Source organism: Melospiza georgiana, chromosome 7 (genome assembly GCF_028018845.1).
Source record: "Melospiza georgiana isolate bMelGeo1 chromosome 7, bMelGeo1.pri, whole genome shotgun sequence".
NCBI lineage: Eukaryota > Metazoa > Chordata > Aves > Passeriformes > Passerellidae > Melospiza > Melospiza georgiana.
The window spans coordinates 22,629,135-22,646,828 of record NC_080436.1 but is presented as its reverse complement, the minus strand read 5'-3'; the positions used below and the strand labels follow the sequence as shown (position 1 = coordinate 22,646,828).

General features: G+C 37.7%; 1 protein-coding gene across 5 annotated transcripts in view; it reads left to right on the top strand.

Annotated features, from left to right (window-relative positions):
• CSRNP3 (cysteine and serine rich nuclear protein 3) overlaps window positions 1-17,669 on the top strand; it is a 97,025-nt gene extending 79,356 nt beyond the window's left edge. For all 5 annotated transcript variants that reach the window (XM_058027554.1, XM_058027553.1, XM_058027555.1 and 2 more), the window contains 4 exons: window positions 2,605-2,864; window positions 6,759-7,055; window positions 8,514-11,579; window positions 16,881-17,669. In XM_058027554.1, the coding sequence (XP_057883537.1) occupies window positions 2,605-2,864; window positions 6,759-7,055; window positions 8,514-9,557 (1,601 nt within the window). In that variant the 3' untranslated portion in view covers window positions 9,558-11,579; window positions 16,881-17,669. The remainder of the gene's footprint in view (window positions 1-2,604; window positions 2,865-6,758; window positions 7,056-8,513; window positions 11,580-16,880) is intronic.
• Window positions 17,670-17,694: the final 25 nt, after the last annotated feature.

Here is a 17,694-nt window from a genome sequence, read left to right as displayed (position 1 = left end):
AGTGTGTGAATAAAACGTAAGAGTCATTATTTATGTTTAGCCATTAGTATGAAAGTAGTATCTGTAACATGAAGAGACTGAGACTTGAAAAAACAGAAGTGCTTTCATTGCAGCATTTGTCATTCCTGCCAGTAAAGCAGCCCTGTCAGGAGTTCCAGAGCAAAGATCTAAACCAGATTACAATCAACACAGACCTTGTGTCATAGATACTCAGCTTTACAGATGAGAATTCAAAGGTTTGTGCGGTTCTCTAACTTGTGAAATTTACAGGTGCAGTTACCTTCAATTTCTTCATGAAATGTATGTGTATCTTTTTTTTTTTTCAAGAGCAACTTTCCTTTTCTTTCTTTGAGTATTTTGCAATAGTTTTATTTCTCATTTCATTTGTGACTGGTTCATTTATTTGGCAAATAAACTGCCTGCCTTTCAGTAGCTGCCAGTATTTCTTCCGAAATAGAGGCATCATCCAGTTGAGATCCAAATGACATTGATACTGATATCAGAAATTGGATACACCCCAGAATGGTTTAGATACCTCATTCAGCAGAAAAAGAGTTTTTTAATGTGCACTTTCTTTTGTATTAGAGCTTATTGGCAGTGCAGGTTCTGATTTAGTGTATTTGCTTTTATGCTACATTGAAAGAGAATGTCTCAGCATGAAAATTATCCCATCTTACAAATGCTCAGAAATTGTTTTTATTAAAGGCAGTTTTGTTTTGCGACTGTGGTATGTATGAAAAAGAACAACACATTAAAACCATATTTAATGTCATGCAAAATTGACACATCTCTATCAACTAGTCTGCTAATGAAATACCCTCTTCCCTCACTGAAGGCTTCCTATAAATATTTTTGACAAGCTCTGTTGATAGGAGATTTGCCTTAACTTGGATGCAAGTTGAACATGCTTAATGTAACAGAATTTCTTTTGATTTCCCTTTGTACATGCTACACCTTTTTTTTTGTAACACACTTTACTAGCATCATGTGAGTAACAGGACCTGATCATATTTATCTGTTTTATATTTATAATCCAGCACACCTGCAGGAGGTCTGTTACTTATATAGCAAACCATATACTTTACCATACTTTTAGCAGCTTATTAGTATTTAGGAGAAGTAATCCTGTTTCAGTGAGCCACAAAGTTCAGTGATAATGTCTGCAGGACACACTGTCTGTAATTAGGATACAGAACTTTATTTTCTAATGTACTTGGTTTCCCCACAGTTTGGTAGATGATTCTGGGTGTTTTGACAGTTTTACTTCATGTAGAAGTTTGTGGATTTATGTTTGTGGTGATTAACATTTCACAGCCAGTAATAGAGGCTGAACTGTGTTTTACCTGTGACAAGAAACCAGACCTGTTACCAAACCAGACCTGAAGGCCAAGTGGGTCCCATCTCTAGAAATGGTGGAATTCTAGATTATCAGTCTACATCTTGTTGTTCTTACTGCTTTTATAGAATGATTCCAAGCAATTCAAGAGTGGTCAGGCACCCTTTAAATCATTTTACTGCCTGAATTCTGGCAATGAGGCCTCTCATTCATACCTGCACACACCTGCAGTTGTTGCCTGTAAGCTGCAAAGCAATGACCTACAAGCTGCATTCTCACCAACCTGTTGCTATTTTGCAACAAATCAAATAAATTGGACTGCTCATCTTAAAAATCGAGGAGTGTCCCTTACCTTTCTCTAAGGTTTGTGTGTCTTTTTTTATTTCTGTAAAGGCATGCAGCTATTATCAGTGAGAAGCACTAGATCAGTATCATGGGAAGGAGTTGCCAAGTGTCTGTAGAATCAAAAGAAGAAGAATATTTAATTGTTAAAATCTGGCACTTTTTTTAAACACGTTTCATATGTTACTGCATACGTTTACTAAAAAACCTGAGCACAGGTATAATGGAATCAGAAGAGAGTTAAGAAAATACTAGATTTAATTTTTTGTAAAAATTCTACACATTAGACTACGTACACACACGTATTCAGAGGATAGCAGCAGAAAGATGGATGAAGGTAAAGAAAAACAAAGTGGGTCTGACTGCTAGTCAGAATTATTTCTGTATCAGTCAGTGGTGATGATGATAGTATGAATTTTTGAGACAGTATGAAATACTAAACATACTGCTTTTATAGTTTCTCCAGCATCAATTTCTCACAAATTAGGTAATTGGATATTCTAATCTTTTTTGTTAGCATGAGCCTGTGCTGTAGTGATGTGGACCTCTCCTGCCTTGTCCAACTTTGTTGGCAGGGGTTGGAGGAGGTGCAAGTCATTGGATCACCATCGGTGTGGTGACACTGAAGGAAGTTTCTTTTGCTGGGATTTGGTTGCTTTCTTGGCAAAAGGATTAAACATTTTTATGATGTGATGGGAAAGAAAAACTTTCATGGCCAAGTATTTCTCTTCTGAAGTAGACAGTGGTGTTCATGACTGTAACAGCTTGTAGTGGCTTCTATTTCTGACGTTACCTTCTTGTACTTCTCACCTGGGTATACGGACTCTGTGTAGTCAGGTATTGTCACTTGTGCAGTTCCTTTGTCTGAACACGTCTGCAGCCTGACTGCAGGTCACCATTCTCACTGAAATCTGCCTCTGTTGCAGCGTCTTCAATCCTGAAGAGGGAGAAGCGCAAGAGAGCCAAGAATGTGCACTTCAACTGTGTCACTGTGTACTACTTCACCAGAAGGCAAGGCTTCACCAGCGTCCCCAGCCAGGGCGGGAGCACGCTGGGAATGTCCACGCGGCACAACAGCGTGCGCCAGTACACCCTGGGCGAGTTTGCCATGGAGCAGGAGAGGCTCCACCGGGAGATGCTGAGAGAGCACCTGAGGGAGGAAAAACTCAATTCTCTCAAGTTAAAGGTAAAGCCTGTCTAAGACTTCTGTCTCTGCCCTCGTTTAACTGAACAGTGACAGAGCTATAGGGGCCCAAGGTGTGTGTGTTAAACAAAACAGTCACCTTCTATGAGCTCCATTTTCAGTTGGAAATAGATGTTTTCCTGGAGTTTTCTCATTTTACTGAAGATGCATTTTTGTTTGATTATACCAAGTGCTCTTGTAGTTGTCATTGCTGTGTTCCTCCAAGTGCTTACAGGGAGGTTGTTCTTTACTCCGTTTTCTGCAGAGAGGGGTGGGAGTCAGCCTTGAACAAGGTGTCCAGCAGAAATCTGGAAGTGCCAGGAAGAGAATGAGTCTTCTAATTTCTGGTTTTTTGTGTCATGGATTGCATTGCATGTATTTTTGACTCTTTTTCAGATGAATTCAGATGAATTAAAAGTGAACAATATTTAGAATTGTAACTGAGCTTTTTTCAGTCTCCTAACTGTTTGGGGTTTTTTCATAACTAAATAGATTCTTAAATAAATTCATAAGGTCATAAAATTTGAACTGTCATAGAACAAACATAAAACCACTCAGATGAAGGTGAATCACAGACAGATATTTGGACAGGTTGGAAACCAAAGGCTAGTAGAGTGCTAGTGACTTATCCCTTGATAGAGGTTATACCTGTAACATCTCACATCACAGGATTTTCAGAGCATCAAGTGTGAATTGTGCTGTGTAACTGATGACTAGCTGTAGATCCCTTGGCTGACTTCCAGGAATCAGCTCAAAGAGAGGAATCCCAGTGGAGTGAGGAAAGAATAGTCAAGCACACAAATATTTCACTTTTCTTTCCTTAGTAAGAAAATAAATCCAGAAAAATCACAGATCTTATTTACCTTGAAAGAGAAGATGAGGCCTTTTAGCCTTTATGCACTGGAGCTTGGCTCTACATCCTTTCCTAATCCTGCTCTTGGCTGGGATGCATCTCCTTTCTTAATTAACTCGTTTCATTTCCACCCAGTCTGTTTTGGGGACACAGACCATACTTTCTGCTTATTTTCCAAATACATGTTTTTCCATCTTCCCAGCCACTTGTTTGAGTGGATGATTATTAAGAGTGTTAAGTTTCTGCAAAAGCTCTTCATAAATATTCAGTGAATAAGGAGAGCCTTATTTGCATTCCTTATTTTTGTCTTACTGGTGTTAAATTTTTTACTAGAGTGAAATATTCCTGTTCATCTGGAGCATGTATAAAAACATTGGCAACAAAAATCTTCCTGTTTAACTAGTCCATTGACCTCAGTTTAGTTGTATCCCTGATTATGTGCTTGGGTTAAAAAAAAAAAAAAAGAAAATTTCAAACATGAAAAAAAATCCAGGACTAGCTGAATCAGTGAAGAGTCACTGTAAAGTACTGAGCATGTTTTGTTTGCTTAAGAAAACAGAGACTTCCTGACTTTTCATTACAGAGATGGAAGAGCTGCTTGGTCATTCACATGGTTTCTAAATGAATAAAAAAGGAAATGTGGCATTCTAAGGTGACAGTGTTAGCAGTTATGTCAGCAAAACTATTATTCATTTAATGAAAATGTGCTAATCACAATTTGCATTAAAAAATGACATCACAGAAAAATAAAGAAAATGGAGTAGAATGAAGTTTAGTCGGAGGTTTTTCTATTTGAAAACCATGATGTAAATAGAAAGCAACATTTCTGCTGGGGTTTTTAATTTCAGTTTCTCTGGGATTTTTTTTTTTTTGAATTGCATGAAAATATACAAATTGGTGGGTAGAAATTATTTGCTCCTGTAGAGCCTGTTAAAAAATATAAAAATAGAGGAATACATTGAGATTGAGTTTCCATAATATTAGATACTGTTTTTGTTGCTAAAAGCAAAAGTCCAAATAAGAAACATCTCTAAGTAAAAGCAGGTAAAGGCTGTGAAATCATCTTCAAGTCACTTTGGCTGTTTAGCACCAGCACTTTGATGAAAACACTGCTGACAGGAGCATAAACACTTATTACCAGCAGAGTGTGAAAATTCTGGATGTAAAAGCCATCTTATGAAATGAAAGGTACAAGATAATCATTTGAGAAAGCATGAGTAAGCACAAAAAATTGCCTAAGAGAGTCCTTATCGCCTACTTATAATGTCTCCTGAAATTAACATTATTAGCATGAGGCCAGTGGTGTTAAGGCTGCCTGGTCTGTGGACACAGTAGGTTCCCTTTGTGGGAAGCTGTAAGGAATAACTTCCAACTAGGGCAAGGCAGAGATGTCCATCCTGCATTTTTCCTGTTTTACGGAGTGGGACTCAATTTCACCCAAAGGCTTCACATATTTGTTGGCCTTTGTTCTGTAGTCATGACATTACCTTTTGATTTGTGAAGAAATTTACCCATCTACTATCAAGTTTCATTCAGATGAGCAATATTAGGACAATCAAGAGAGCTTAATGTTCCCCTGAAGTTCTGGAAAATGTATTTGGTAGTTTTTTATAATCTTCCTCCCTCTGTAGTTGCCCAGTTACTTTTTTGAGAAATGTTAGACTCTTTGCTTTCATTAATTCATTTGTTCTTTTTGTGGCAAAATGGAGGGAAAAAAAAAGTTGGAGGCAACAAGAAGGAAATCATCCTGCAAAGGAGTCAGGAGCTGAGGTGCTTTGAAAAGGCAAACTGCTGTCTGGTGGGACACATTGGATGTTCCAGCCTGCAGGGTGCACGAGGCATTCAGCACATCCCTGCAGGCCAGCCCCTGATGCTCCACTGCTGTGCAGCAAAGCAGTCAAGGTTTGCAGGAGGAGGAGAAATACGTGGCAGGATTGGAATGGTTCTGTAGGTGCCTTTGTGTGCTGGCCAGTTACAGCATTCACCTCAGGGGTAAGAGCCCTAAAAGATAATTTTTATTAAACAGTAATTGAATAAAATAGTAAATTAATTACAGGAGCAGGGATTAGAATTTTTCTCCCTCCACAGTTTCAAACTTAGATTAAATAACAGTGATCTGCTTAAGGAATGGTTTGAGCCTTGTGTATATAAAACTAGAGAAATCAGATTTCTTAGGTAGATCATTCCCCTGTTGTATATTAAACAAACAAAGAAGTCAAACATAAATACACTCTTCTTAGTGCTACCTTGCTAATGTAAAATGAAAAGATATAACCAAGAATGCCATTCTGGACTGAAATATTCAGACTGAATTTTGTGTATGGTGAGGTATTAGCTTCAGGCAGCTAATTCAAGACGCATTTAATCCCTGTGTGGATTTACCTCTCTCTCTGTAGAATGTACAGGGAAAGGGATGACTTATAATGTTGCTTTTCCTACTTTACTGAACTAATATGTTGAAATACCTGGTGTAAATAATCTCCCCATTGTCCCAGGGCCAGGCAGAACTGTTTAGGGAGCTATTACCTTCTCTTTTACCAGTGTAATGTGAAATTAAGAAAGTGGAGTAGTACATAAAATATACCATTTTACAAACCTGTGATGCATTGTGATCTGAGCCTGTGTAAGTGGTATCATTGCTATCTCAAAAGGTGTATTTAAGAATTTCAGAGAGCTCAGAGACAGAAATCAATTAAGGTCTCAAAAATTATCTTTTGAAACAATACAGAAAAGACTAGATTTCAGAATGGCATGAGATCTAGCAGCTAATGGCAAACAGTAAACTCAGGTAAATAAAGAACAGATAATTTCTTACCTTCATTACAAACTTGGTATTAAAAATGTGGTTTTAATTCATATTCTAAATGTGAAAGAAATGCTTGGTCACCCTAACTGTGATCATTTTGTGGAACTTCCTGGCAGTCATGCAGCATTTTTACATACAGCTTTTTGTCAATTGATAATGCATTTCACATAGTGCCATCTATGACATGACGTACGTGTGAGTGTCATTTAAGGACTTCCTTAATTGTTCTGTGCAACAGATGACCAAGAATGGTACAGTGGAATCAGAGGAAGCCAATACACTGACTCTGGATGACATTTCTGATGATGATATTGATCTGGACAACACTGAAGTAGATGAGTATTTCTTTCTCCAACCCCTGCCCACAAAAAAGCGGCGGGCGCTGCTGCGAGCCTCTGGAGTGAAGAAGATCGACGTGGAGGAGAAGCACGAGCTGCGAGCCATCCGCTTGTCCAGGGAGGACTGTGGCTGTGACTGCCGCGTCTTCTGTGACCCAGAAACTTGCACCTGCAGTCTTGCAGGCATAAAATGTCAGGTAAATGTCTACATTATTGTCATCATTTAATCATGCGGGGAGGGGGAAGGTTGTGTGTCCATGCACATGTGTGTACTTTCGGTTCTTGAAGTTATAACTACTGGAAATTAAGTATTAGGCAGTAACACTTGTGGATGTCCAACCTGTTATTAATGCCCTGTTTTAAGGTTATATAGTGGGCAATCAGTACAATCTCCCAAAATATCTTCAGTATGATTTTAGGCACATACATGGCTTAGGGGATTTTTTTGTTCTTACACAAGTATTCTGCTCCTCATACTCCTTTTAGGCCTTTATCTAAATAGGCAGATGCAGACAACAGAAGAATAAGTAGCCTGCAGATTTCAGAAGGGATATTACCTTTTATTTTAGAAACAGTTAGCAGACGCTCCAAATGTGAATTATAGTCCAAACTCTGTGGGAAACAGTAAATGACATTCTGCGATGCTGTCCTTTATGTAACATGCATGATACTTAAAGTCTGAGCATGATAAATTTGCATGTGGGCAGTAAAAAGGTATCTGCTAATATAGCAGGTTTTTCCTCTGCAGAACTGAAGAGGAATATTTGCATAGTGTCAGCTGTACGTGTCCCACAATGTTCCCTAAAAGATATTTCTGCTAGTTCTGCTGAATTGCTGTATTGCAGCTGAGTTTGCTTCCTGAATGCATTTTTCACCATCTCATAAAGCCAAGCTAAACTTTCTCTGCTCTGTAAAATAATATAGTCTCTTTTCTGTTCCTGTTTTCATCTCCACATGTGGGGAAGATGTACTGGATTGTGTCGTGTGGTTCTCCTGTGCATATTTGATGTTTAGGTGTTACAGTGCAGGTGAAAGTCACAGACCTTAGGCTGTCTAATCAAACTTGCCAACGCATGGATTTAAAATTTTAAGATATTAAGTGTAGAAGTTCTGCGCCTGGTAGGTTGACCTTAAAATATTACATCTAGAATTGACTGGATTACCTTTGAAAATGCACTTGAGTTTTTGTTCCTGTTTTCTGAGATCAGGTGTCCCCATTGGTAATTTATAAAGGTTTCTGTACATCATTCATTTTGTTTCAATGGTTGTCTAGATTCCATGATTTTTACCAAATTTTAAGGTGTTTCTGGAAACACTTTTACCTGGATTTGAGCACAAAATGAGGTAAAGCTATAGCAGATCAAGAAATTGAAAAGCTACCTATTTTTGTTCCACTGTGTAATACTTTTACCTATGGAAAAGAATCAATTTTCCCTTGTCTGCAATAGTGGAGCATGTCCAGGCCCCTTACTGTTCTCTCAGTACTGCTAAACTCCAGGGCTGACTCCCTGAGTGATTGTTAGCTTTGACTTATTCTGCCAGCATTTCTCAAGGTGAATCCCACTTCACCTTTGTATTTCTCTAGGCTGTCTAGGCTCTGTCATGTCACCAGGCTTTTGCTTCCTACTGTTAATGTGTATTCTCTTTTTTAAAAGGTGGATCGTATGTCTTTTCCATGTGGTTGCACTAAAGAAGGGTGTAGCAATACAGCAGGTAGAATCGAATTTAACCCTATCCGTGTTCGGACTCACTTTTTGCACACGATAATGAAACTTGAATTGGAGAAAAATAGAGAGCAGCAAGTTCCAGCACTCAATGGCTGTCACACTGAGATAAGTGCACACAGTAGCTCCATGAGTCCAGGACCCCATCCAGTCGAATATTCGATTGCAGAAAATTTTGAGATTGAAACCGAACCCCCGGCTACAGTTATGCATTCCCAGTCAGCCGAGGACTTGGACTGCCCAGGGGAAGAGGAGGAAGAGGAAGATGGGAGTAGCTTTTGTAGTGGAGTTACAGACTCTAGTACACAGAGTTTAGCCCCTAGTGAATCAGATGATGATGAAGAGGAAGAGGAAGATGAGGAGGAAGATGAGGAGGAAGAAAAAGCAGATGATTTTGTAGAAAGTATGAGCTCCCATGCTGATATGGTGCCTCTTCCTTCTGTCCTTTGCTACTCTGATGGAACTGCTGTGCATGAAAACCACTCTAAAAATGCCTCATACTATACTAACTCTTCAACTCTGTATTACCAAATAGAGAACCACGTTGCTGGCACTGCTAACCAGATTGGTGAGACTTACTCAGAAAGGGATGCTGTCAAGAACGGTAGTCTTTCTCTGGTGCCTTACAACATGACTTCAGAACAGTTTGTTGACTACACACGGCCATCAGAGGAAACTTACAGCAGCCCTCATTACCCTTCTGCAAACCCCTCAGTGATTGTTTGCTGCTCATCTTCGGAAGGGGATGGCAGCGCTCCCTGTAACAGTTTGTACACTGAGCATAGGCCGAGTCACCCGCCAGTGGAATTTCACTCATACTTGAAAGGTCCTTCTCAAGATGGCTTTGTCTCAGCTTTGAATGGTGACAGTAACGTGCAGGAACACCCTGCTGAGAATTCACTAAACCTCCCAGAGAAGAGCAGACTGCACGAAGAGTGCATCAAATCACCAGTGGTAGAGACGGTGCCTGTTTAAAATTAAATTATTCTAGGACTGACTTCCTGTGTTAAAATTCACTCCCATTGGATTTTCCTAGAAACTTACTTTTTTAAGAGGTAGACAATGCTTGGACTACAGTCAATGTTCCAGACACATTTTGTTTTTTCAAGCTACACTGGCAGTGGTATTGCACAAAACCAGTTCATGTAAAGATTTAAATAAAAATAATCAAGCCCTTTTTTTGATAAAAATAAACAGATAAGTAAAAAACACACCCAACATATTTCAAAGTAGCCTACCTATGAACGTATGTGAAACCTGCCAAGCTATCTGAATCAAAACTTCATGTTTTTGACTGTCGGGCCTGTGCAAGATTGTTAAAAATGATACTTTGAAATAATCATGTTTAGAGTCCTAATTTTCAACATATCTGAAAAGATGGTAAGTTTAATGTAAAAATAACTACTGTACAAAAAAAAAGTTTTAATTGTTCTGTACTGTTTGTATTTTATTTATGGTAGTTTAAGTTCATGTTTTGATAAAAAATGAACAGCATGTTCATTTGAGCAGAAGATCCATAGTTACTTATGAAGAGCATGGCCACTTTCCATCTGGAGTACCTTGTATTCTTCCTTATTTTTTCCTAATACTATTTCTGATAAATCATCTTGAAACACATTTTTAGAGTGTACTATTTTTCTCTTTTTCTGTTCTTGACAAACAGAAGAGTCAGAAAGGGGGCATTTACATCTTCTAGAATAGAGAAAGGTAGACAATCCTCCATTTAAAACTAAAATCAGTGGCATTGCAGAACGAGCACCCGCTCCCCAAAGAAGAATGATCTTGTCTATAATGGCAGAGCAGTAGCTTAGGCTCACACAGCACCTTCAGCCCAGGTTCAGACCCTCACGCACTTTGTGCCACTCTGCAGTTCTGTCCGAGCTGTGGGTACTTTGACCCTCTTGGAGAAATGCCATAGCTCCACACCCTGAGGCAGGGTAAGCTCCTGAAATTCACTGTAACCAAACCTCTGTGTTTCTCCCAAGCCAGTTTATGAATATGTCAGTATGCAGTTTATAAAAGCAGAGCCTTACTGATCAAAATTTAAATAAAGCATGGGAAAAAAAATGTGGAAGTGTCTAGATTGCCTAAATTTTTATGATATACAGGACTGGCTTTTGTGAACTTCTGATTGTATCTCAAATTTAGTACCATTTGGTCTTATTAGGAAACAGTACGTTCAGTGAGTAAAAAATAGCTTCAGAAATTTTGTATCTGCAAAAGTCTGCAAGCAAAAGAACATGTGCATCATATGGATATCCATTACATTGTGATCCACTTGTTTTTAAATGGAATGGGAATGAAACTATCTTTAATTTATTAAACAACCTTGCTTTTGTTTAGAAAAGGAGGCATAGGAATCCGCTTTTCTCTGCGCTGGTAATTCTGCACTGCCTTATTTTGATTTCAAAATCTATTTCAGCATTTTTGTTCTTCTAATACTGAGATTTCATTTATTATACATCAAATAGTTGAAATGTAGGCCTGTCTTGTTTGTCAAAATACAGATCAGCATCTGAGTTTTTATCTGTGTCAAATCTAGGTGGTTAACAGTGTGCATGTAAACACAGTGTAAATTTTCTCTCTGTAACAGTGATTCTTCTGGTTAGAAGCTCTTTAAAACATCATGTACAGTACTCCAGTAGAAGAACTGCCAATGTAAAATATGCTTTTCAAAAAAAGAGCTAACTTAATTGTTTTTATATGAAATCTGGGCAAAGTGATTCCTCGTATTTATGCTAAATTAGCAAAATATTTTTACTCCGTGTAGTAGCTGGAAAGATTTTTTTATTTACTTGTTTCCACAAGAAGTCCTACATGTTTTATATGAACTGCATTGAAAAGTCTAGTTCTCTAGGGACTGGATTCCAAACTTGCAACGTATTCCATCTCCTGGGAGAGCGCACTCATGCTGGTTATCTGGCTCAGCACTTCCACAGCCTCTGTTCCTCCAGTCACAGACCACTCTAGGCTCTTTCTCTAAGGCTCAGTAGCCAGGTAAGTGCCTGTGTTCTCCAATGCCATACAGCAAATACCCGTGATTTTTAAAGAGAAATGTGCTAGTCCTTAAAGTTCTGCACTTAAGAATAAATTACTCTGTTCAAGATATTCTAAGGGCAAATATAACAAGTCTCTGTATATATAGGGGTCTTGCTTTAACAGCAGGCTTAAATTAGGCACTCCCTTAACACCAGCAGCAAAAGCACAAATCTCTGCTTGAGCTGGGACACTAGATGAGGATCAGTAGCAGCTCTTTAACTTCAGAGTGTGTTGGAGAACCACACACTTTACTGGGGTATTTCTCTCAGGGGAAAGTTAAATTAGATCTTTTGCTTTGTTATTCGTGCCCTTACTGAGCAATAAGAAATTATTTTCTTGGCCCCTGTGCTTTCACATGAAAACTATCTTTAATAATATCAGCAAGCACAGTAAGTCATCAACTTTATAAAATACTTCTCAGCTAGCTTTAAATCTTGAGGTGATGGTTATTTACGATTTCCATTGGCACAGATTTCTGATCTAGAGTAGGATGTAGAAATCAGGTGAGAGTCAAGTTTCCCATCACTTGTTTAAACTTTGATTTATTTTTTAGAACAAAAAAGCATACTCTTCATTTAAGGAGAAGCAGGCTTAAGTCATGGGATGGCAAATATTTTTGTGTTATTTTCTGGGCTATACACATATTAACATGCTGTGTCTCATTTCCCAGCTGGTTAAAATTCATGTTGATAACCAGTCCTTTCATTTCGAGTAGGCTGTTTCTGTGTGATAAAAGTATTACGTTACTAAATGATGTCCAGCAGTATTTGCTTCTGTATCAACACAGTGTATTATTGTGAAAATATCTATATTACTGATAGTCTTTATCAGCTCCATTTCCAAGATATCTGGCTACTGGTAAACACTCGTAAGAAGCCCAGTATATATTAGTGATTATATTGTATTGTTCACAAAAATGACTCATAACAAAGGCATTTCCCTCTCTTGAAACAAACTGGAATTTTCACAGAGACCATTACTGGAACAGCACCAAAAAGCAAATGGCCTTTTGCCTATAAGGTGAACTTCACCTCTCTTGGAAGAAGGTGCATTGTTAAATATATATAAAGCTTTAATTGATGTTAGACATGAAATTAGAATTTTGTTGGCACTATTACAGCAATTGCAGTTGTTGCTTAAGAGCTATAACTCATTCCATTGAAACATCCTTAAAATTAAAAGCTGGTCAGGAGGAGCTTCTAATATTCTTTGTTGAGCTGTATGCCACTTAGATCAGAAAATTCTAGATTTGTAAAGCTTTACCATCTTTCATTTGCATAAGTTCCTGCTAGTGAATCATAATTGGAGTTGACATCTGTTTATTTTAAGGCCATTGGTCCCACTCCATAGTAACTATCACTTGCTATAGATAAGGTTCAGCTGCTCCCCTGCTCTGTTAACAGTGGATCCTGCCTTTGGTCCAAGTGCTGCAGGACTCCTGTGTGGTATCAGTGGTGCTGTTACTCACTGGATTGCTGACTGATCCCAGGCCAGATCTGGTTTCTGACCTGATCTGGCTGTTTTATTTCAGTAAATCTGCTAATAAACTGATCATGTTGCTTTCCTTGCCTCCCAGGCAATACCTTCACAAACACAGCTGCTTTGTTAAAGATTGTACACATATATTTGTATGCAAAACTGAGCATGTATAAAAGGTTTTATTAGTTCAGGTGTTCCTGACAGAAATGTGCTACACTGGATAGAGAGTACTGGGCTCAGACAGAGGAGACTCTGCCTTTGTCCTGTTGTGTCATCATGTTCTCTGTGCTCTGGTTAGTAATCTACTTGGAGATACTGTGATAAAACATAATTCTGTAGTATAGAACAGGTAAAAAACCATTTTATTCTCATGTTTTGGCATCATAACTGAATTTTTGTACTGCAGACAATGCCATTTTCCAAATTAAGCCCAGCCCAGCTCAGAAGTGACCAGAAATTTTTCATGAACATGAAAAACAGCTGAAATGAGCTCTCCTGTCCTTAGACTGGATTAATGAGCAGAAGTTAACAAGTAAATTTCACAGTGAAAAATTAGACTAAAAATTGTGTTGAATATACAACATCTGCCTGTCTAGTGCTTAACATTTGAGCAGCAAGATTGTAGTTTTCCTGCAACACCATACTTGGCAGCAACAAGCAGTCTTGCTCCTCTGCATGTTGTCTTCTTTTGCCAGCTGAATTCTCTCAGTTGAAAGTCCATGTCTAGGCTGCTCCTGTAGCAATGCAGGTGTTCCTACTCTCAAACATAAAGCAAGACAGACCCATGACACCCTTTTAAAAGGCATTTGTTAAATAAGGGCACTGTTACAGCTCGTGAGTTTTATAAACCAGTGTTCATTGTGGTAGTTGTTTTAAGTCCTGAAACAGTCAGGAACAGAAGAGGATGCTGTGGAAAATCCTAAAGCGTTTGGGGATGTTTTGCTTTCCCGCTGAGACTAAAGAGTAATTCTGTCATCTGCTTTATTACGGTTGCAGGACAGTTGATGTAAAATACCTTGAAAATCTAGAATTAACTCAGAGAATATATTCTATAGAATTTATTTCTAAAATACTAAATGTGATTACTATTTTTTTAAAATGGTAGAAAGCTGTTATTTTCAAAACAGAGTCTAGTTCACTTACGTGTTCCTTGGTATGAGAAATCTCATCATTTGCCTTTTCAGTGTTTCAAAGTTTTTTTAATATTCCTAATTTTGCTATTCTCTGTAATCATTGTCCATGTGCAAATTATTGTCCATTTTCTCCAAGAAGTGTCAAATCCAAAGTACAAATACTGTGAAGTGATGAAGTGCAATGTAGTTTTAAAGATGTCTGAGTGAACACACGCTTGAGTTCTTCACAAGTTTTTCCTTTTCACTGTCTCTTCCCTCCCCTAAATCCAAGGCTGCTTTTAATTTTATGGCTAACAAGAGTATAGTTTCCACTTAAGGAGGAAAGTTGTAACATCTTTGAGGACTTTTCTGCTACCCTAATAGCTGATTTTACTTTATATGAACATCCACTTTATGAAACACTTGTTTTGCAGCCTTAGTAATTTCTTTTTAGTTCCTTCCTCCCTTTTGGTGTTTGAGAGGTCTGTTGTACAGTAAGACTTTTCATTAAAATCAAGCAAAAGGGCAACTCTGCTGTCCTTTGTGCTGAGAATGAGGTCTTGAAAAGCCAGGCTGGGTGGGGTTTTGAACAACGTGACCCAGTGGCTGGCACTAGATGGTCTTTCAGATCCCTTCCTAACCAGGGCATTCCTTGATTCTAGAGTTAAAATACATGTTGCCCTACTGCTGTCTAAGGTTGGCAGACACCCACCCCTCAGAAAGTCCCACTGACTGGAGAACCATATTCTTGGTGCTGTGTTGCACCTTCTCAATTGAGATCATAGTCCTTCATCCAAGGCTTGGGGTGGAACAAAAAAAAAAGTCAAAAGGTAGATTTTGTACTTTATTAACACAATTATTTTAATATGGAGCTTAGCAATGACACTTCTCTTTCATGATTGAATGTCCAATAGACCCAAGTAAAAAAAAGTTTGCCTCTCATGTACGTTCTTCTCTAAGTTCACTTTTCCAACACACCATGAAGATGGGATTGGCTTTTCTTGATAGGGAAAATGGTGGAAGATACAAATGTGCATCAGTGTTCTAATAAAAGGATCAAGATAATCCTTTGTCTTCAAACACTTGAGTGAGTGCAGGGAGGATAGAAAGAACAATTTAGAGGAAAAAAAAATGAAGGCAAGAGACAGATTGATAAGGATTATTTTTACTTTTTTCCTATTAAAGGAAAAATAAAGTATATTAGGAAAAAACCAACAGAAGGAAAAAGGTGAATTACGATCTCTTCAGAGCAAGGATGGTAAAGTATATGGACATTCACTACAAGCTTGCCCATGTTAGATTGAAATATTGTTTCTGTAATTTAATATATTGTAACCAAACATGAACTCAGTGGAAATAGGAACTGGCATTTTTTCCAGACCAGAGTTATACAGGTGGCCATTAAATAAAAGACTTATTCAAATCCATGGGGTAAAAAAGTGAAAAAGCAGCACCCTAGAAGCATTGCTACTATGTCACTCTTTGCTGATGGCAGTTTCAAAGACAAGTTCAAATTCCTCTTAGTTAACTCTGTTCCCAGGCAGCTGTTCTTATATACCCAGTTTCTCAGCTAGCAAGAGGTGCTGAAAGCAAAGACAAAATGTCCTTTTATCAGCATTTCATCTTGGCATTTTCAGATGAGGCTTAACATTATGGCAGGTCATTATTTTAGGTTTCTCCATCTTAAACTTCTAAAATACATTCTTAAGAATGAAATTTTGGGTTGGATTTTGGATGAAGGTTAACCTTGCTGGGGTAATGGAGGGGATCACTGTAAAGAACCATTTGTGAGTCTCAGATACAGATTCAGCACCAGGTTTCAGCTTCTTGAAAAGATCATGATGTGCACTGGCAGCTGGTTCTCTTAAAACCAGAAGCAAGCATGCTGTTTTTTTCCAAGCCATTTCACACAAATACCACAACTTCAGGTCTCACATGCCCATGTAAACAAGACTTAATAACTGGGCACTTCTCTTAACTGACTTGATTGTAGGCACTTCTATGGAAATATGTCTGAAGTGTAGTTTGTGAAATATGTTTAAAATGTGTTTGATGTCAAATAAGCGCTAGACATTTAACAGTGCAAAAATAGTCAAAACCTGTAGATTACAAAACTGTTCCTAAGATCCTCAGCCTGTAATATTGTCATAGTAAAGTTGATCTTTTAAGTTCCATTGCATTCTGGTGTAATAAACTTTTACAAATAAAATTATTAATACAAATGTACTTGTTAATACCTATTAACATAAAACATGACAGTTGGTTCTTTTGATTTGTTTCAGTCTCCAACTAACAGAAATTTTGTAAAAAACACATTGCCTTTTATATGTTTAAAGTGTTTTAACAGACTATATTAACATTCACACTGTCTAGTCCATCCCTGTCTTTTAGCAGGTTCATCTCTCTCTGTATACATACATATATATATTTCCCTACAAGAATATAAAATTGCTTTTGAAAATTTTGTTGGCAAGTGGTAAATAGTACATACACCATGGCATAAACTCAAAAGCACTTAAGTTGATTGTCTTTTAGACAGGTAATCCATTAAAATGGGACTAGTAAAAATGTATAATTGCAGCCATTAGTTTAAAATTTCTACATTACTTCTAACATTACTAAATTCTGAGAAAAGTAATTGTTACGTACTTAACATTTTCCATTACAGATGATCTTGCATACTAAAATTATGGAGGTCTCAACAGTTAAGCAAGATATTTATTTGGACTGCTGCTTTTAAACTGTTTGAAGAAGCAAAGGGAAAGAAAGTTCATCTTAAAATCTGTATATGGAAATAATTTTAAGCTTCGTGAACTACACATTTCCTTAATTTCCTTTTTTTTAAACAAGTTGTAACATCAAAGATGCCAAAGGGTAATATAAGCTACAATAATATTCAACAGAACTTAACCTAGATCTTATGTTGTAATAATTTATTCAAATTAACTGTATTCTTCTGTATTTATATTTTCCGTATTTATTATGAATGATATGAAATTTGATGTATTTATTGTGGCTTATTACTGCAGTGTATATATTACAAAAATGAGCATTTTTAAGTCTTAATATTAGTTTTTTTGTTAATTAGTGGCACTTGTATCAGCTGTATTTTTATTATATATTGTACAATATATATTGTCCATTTGTTTGCAATGAAGTAAACCAGGTTTCTACGTTACATCCTGGCTGCCAGTGCATTGTGCGTCTCATTTCTGCTCTGCAGTCACTGGAGAGCCTCTCTCAGCTGAGAGCTGGCATCAGTGCTGCACCTCCTCCCTGACACCTGCAGGGCCTCCAAAGGCACTCTGTGAGATTTCAACCATTTCTCCCATTCCTGATAGTCTGATAGAATAAGGAGAAGCAGTTTGTGTGGACTTTCTGTGTGTGTGTTCTTTTGTTTCTAAATATTTGTATGCCAATTAAATTAAATAAACAGAAATGCCTGCTTAGGTATATCCATTTGCCCTTTAATGATACTACTG